Genomic DNA, 384 nt, shown 5'->3' on the forward strand with positions numbered 1-384 from the left:
CTGTTGTCCTCCTTTGATACCCCCCTTGTGGCCTGTCACCCGCCTGTAGCTCCCTGGTGGGCTGTTGTCCCCATCCATAGTCCCCTGATGGGCTGTCACCCACCTGTAGCTCCCTGGTGGGCTGTTGTCCCCATCCATAGTCCCCTGATGGGCTGTCACCCACCTGTAGCTCCCTGATGGGCTGTTGTCCCCATCCATAGTCCCCTGATGGGCTGTCACCCACCTGTAGCTCCCTGATGGGCTGTTATGGGCTGTCACCCACCTGTAGCTCCACCCTGAGCTGTCACCCTGGGGAGAACCAGGGCAGGGGCTGCCAGGGGCTGGTCTCAAGGTGTGGGGGGCACAGGAGAGCTGAGCCCCCCGCCCCGGGGGTGACAGGGGCTC

At 64.1% G+C, this 384-nt stretch overlaps 1 protein-coding gene across 1 annotated transcript in view; it reads left to right on the forward strand.

Annotated features, from left to right (window-relative positions):
- The window catches only part of LAMTOR2 (late endosomal/lysosomal adaptor, MAPK and MTOR activator 2), a gene marked incomplete at its 5' end in the record, with an annotated part of 1,915 nt that extends 1,827 nt beyond the window's left edge, over nt 1–88 (forward strand). Inside the window, one exon of the mRNA XM_010004183.1 lies at nt 50–88. Coding sequence (XP_010002485.1) covers nt 50–88 — 39 coding nt within the window. The remainder of the gene's footprint in view (nt 1–49) is intronic.
- Between the last annotated feature and the right edge of the window lie 296 nt (nt 89–384).

Source organism: Chaetura pelagica, unplaced genomic scaffold (genome assembly GCF_000747805.2).
Source record: "Chaetura pelagica isolate M959 unplaced genomic scaffold, ChaPel_1.0 scaffold1168, whole genome shotgun sequence".
NCBI classification, from domain to species: domain Eukaryota; kingdom Metazoa; phylum Chordata; class Aves; order Apodiformes; family Apodidae; genus Chaetura; species Chaetura pelagica.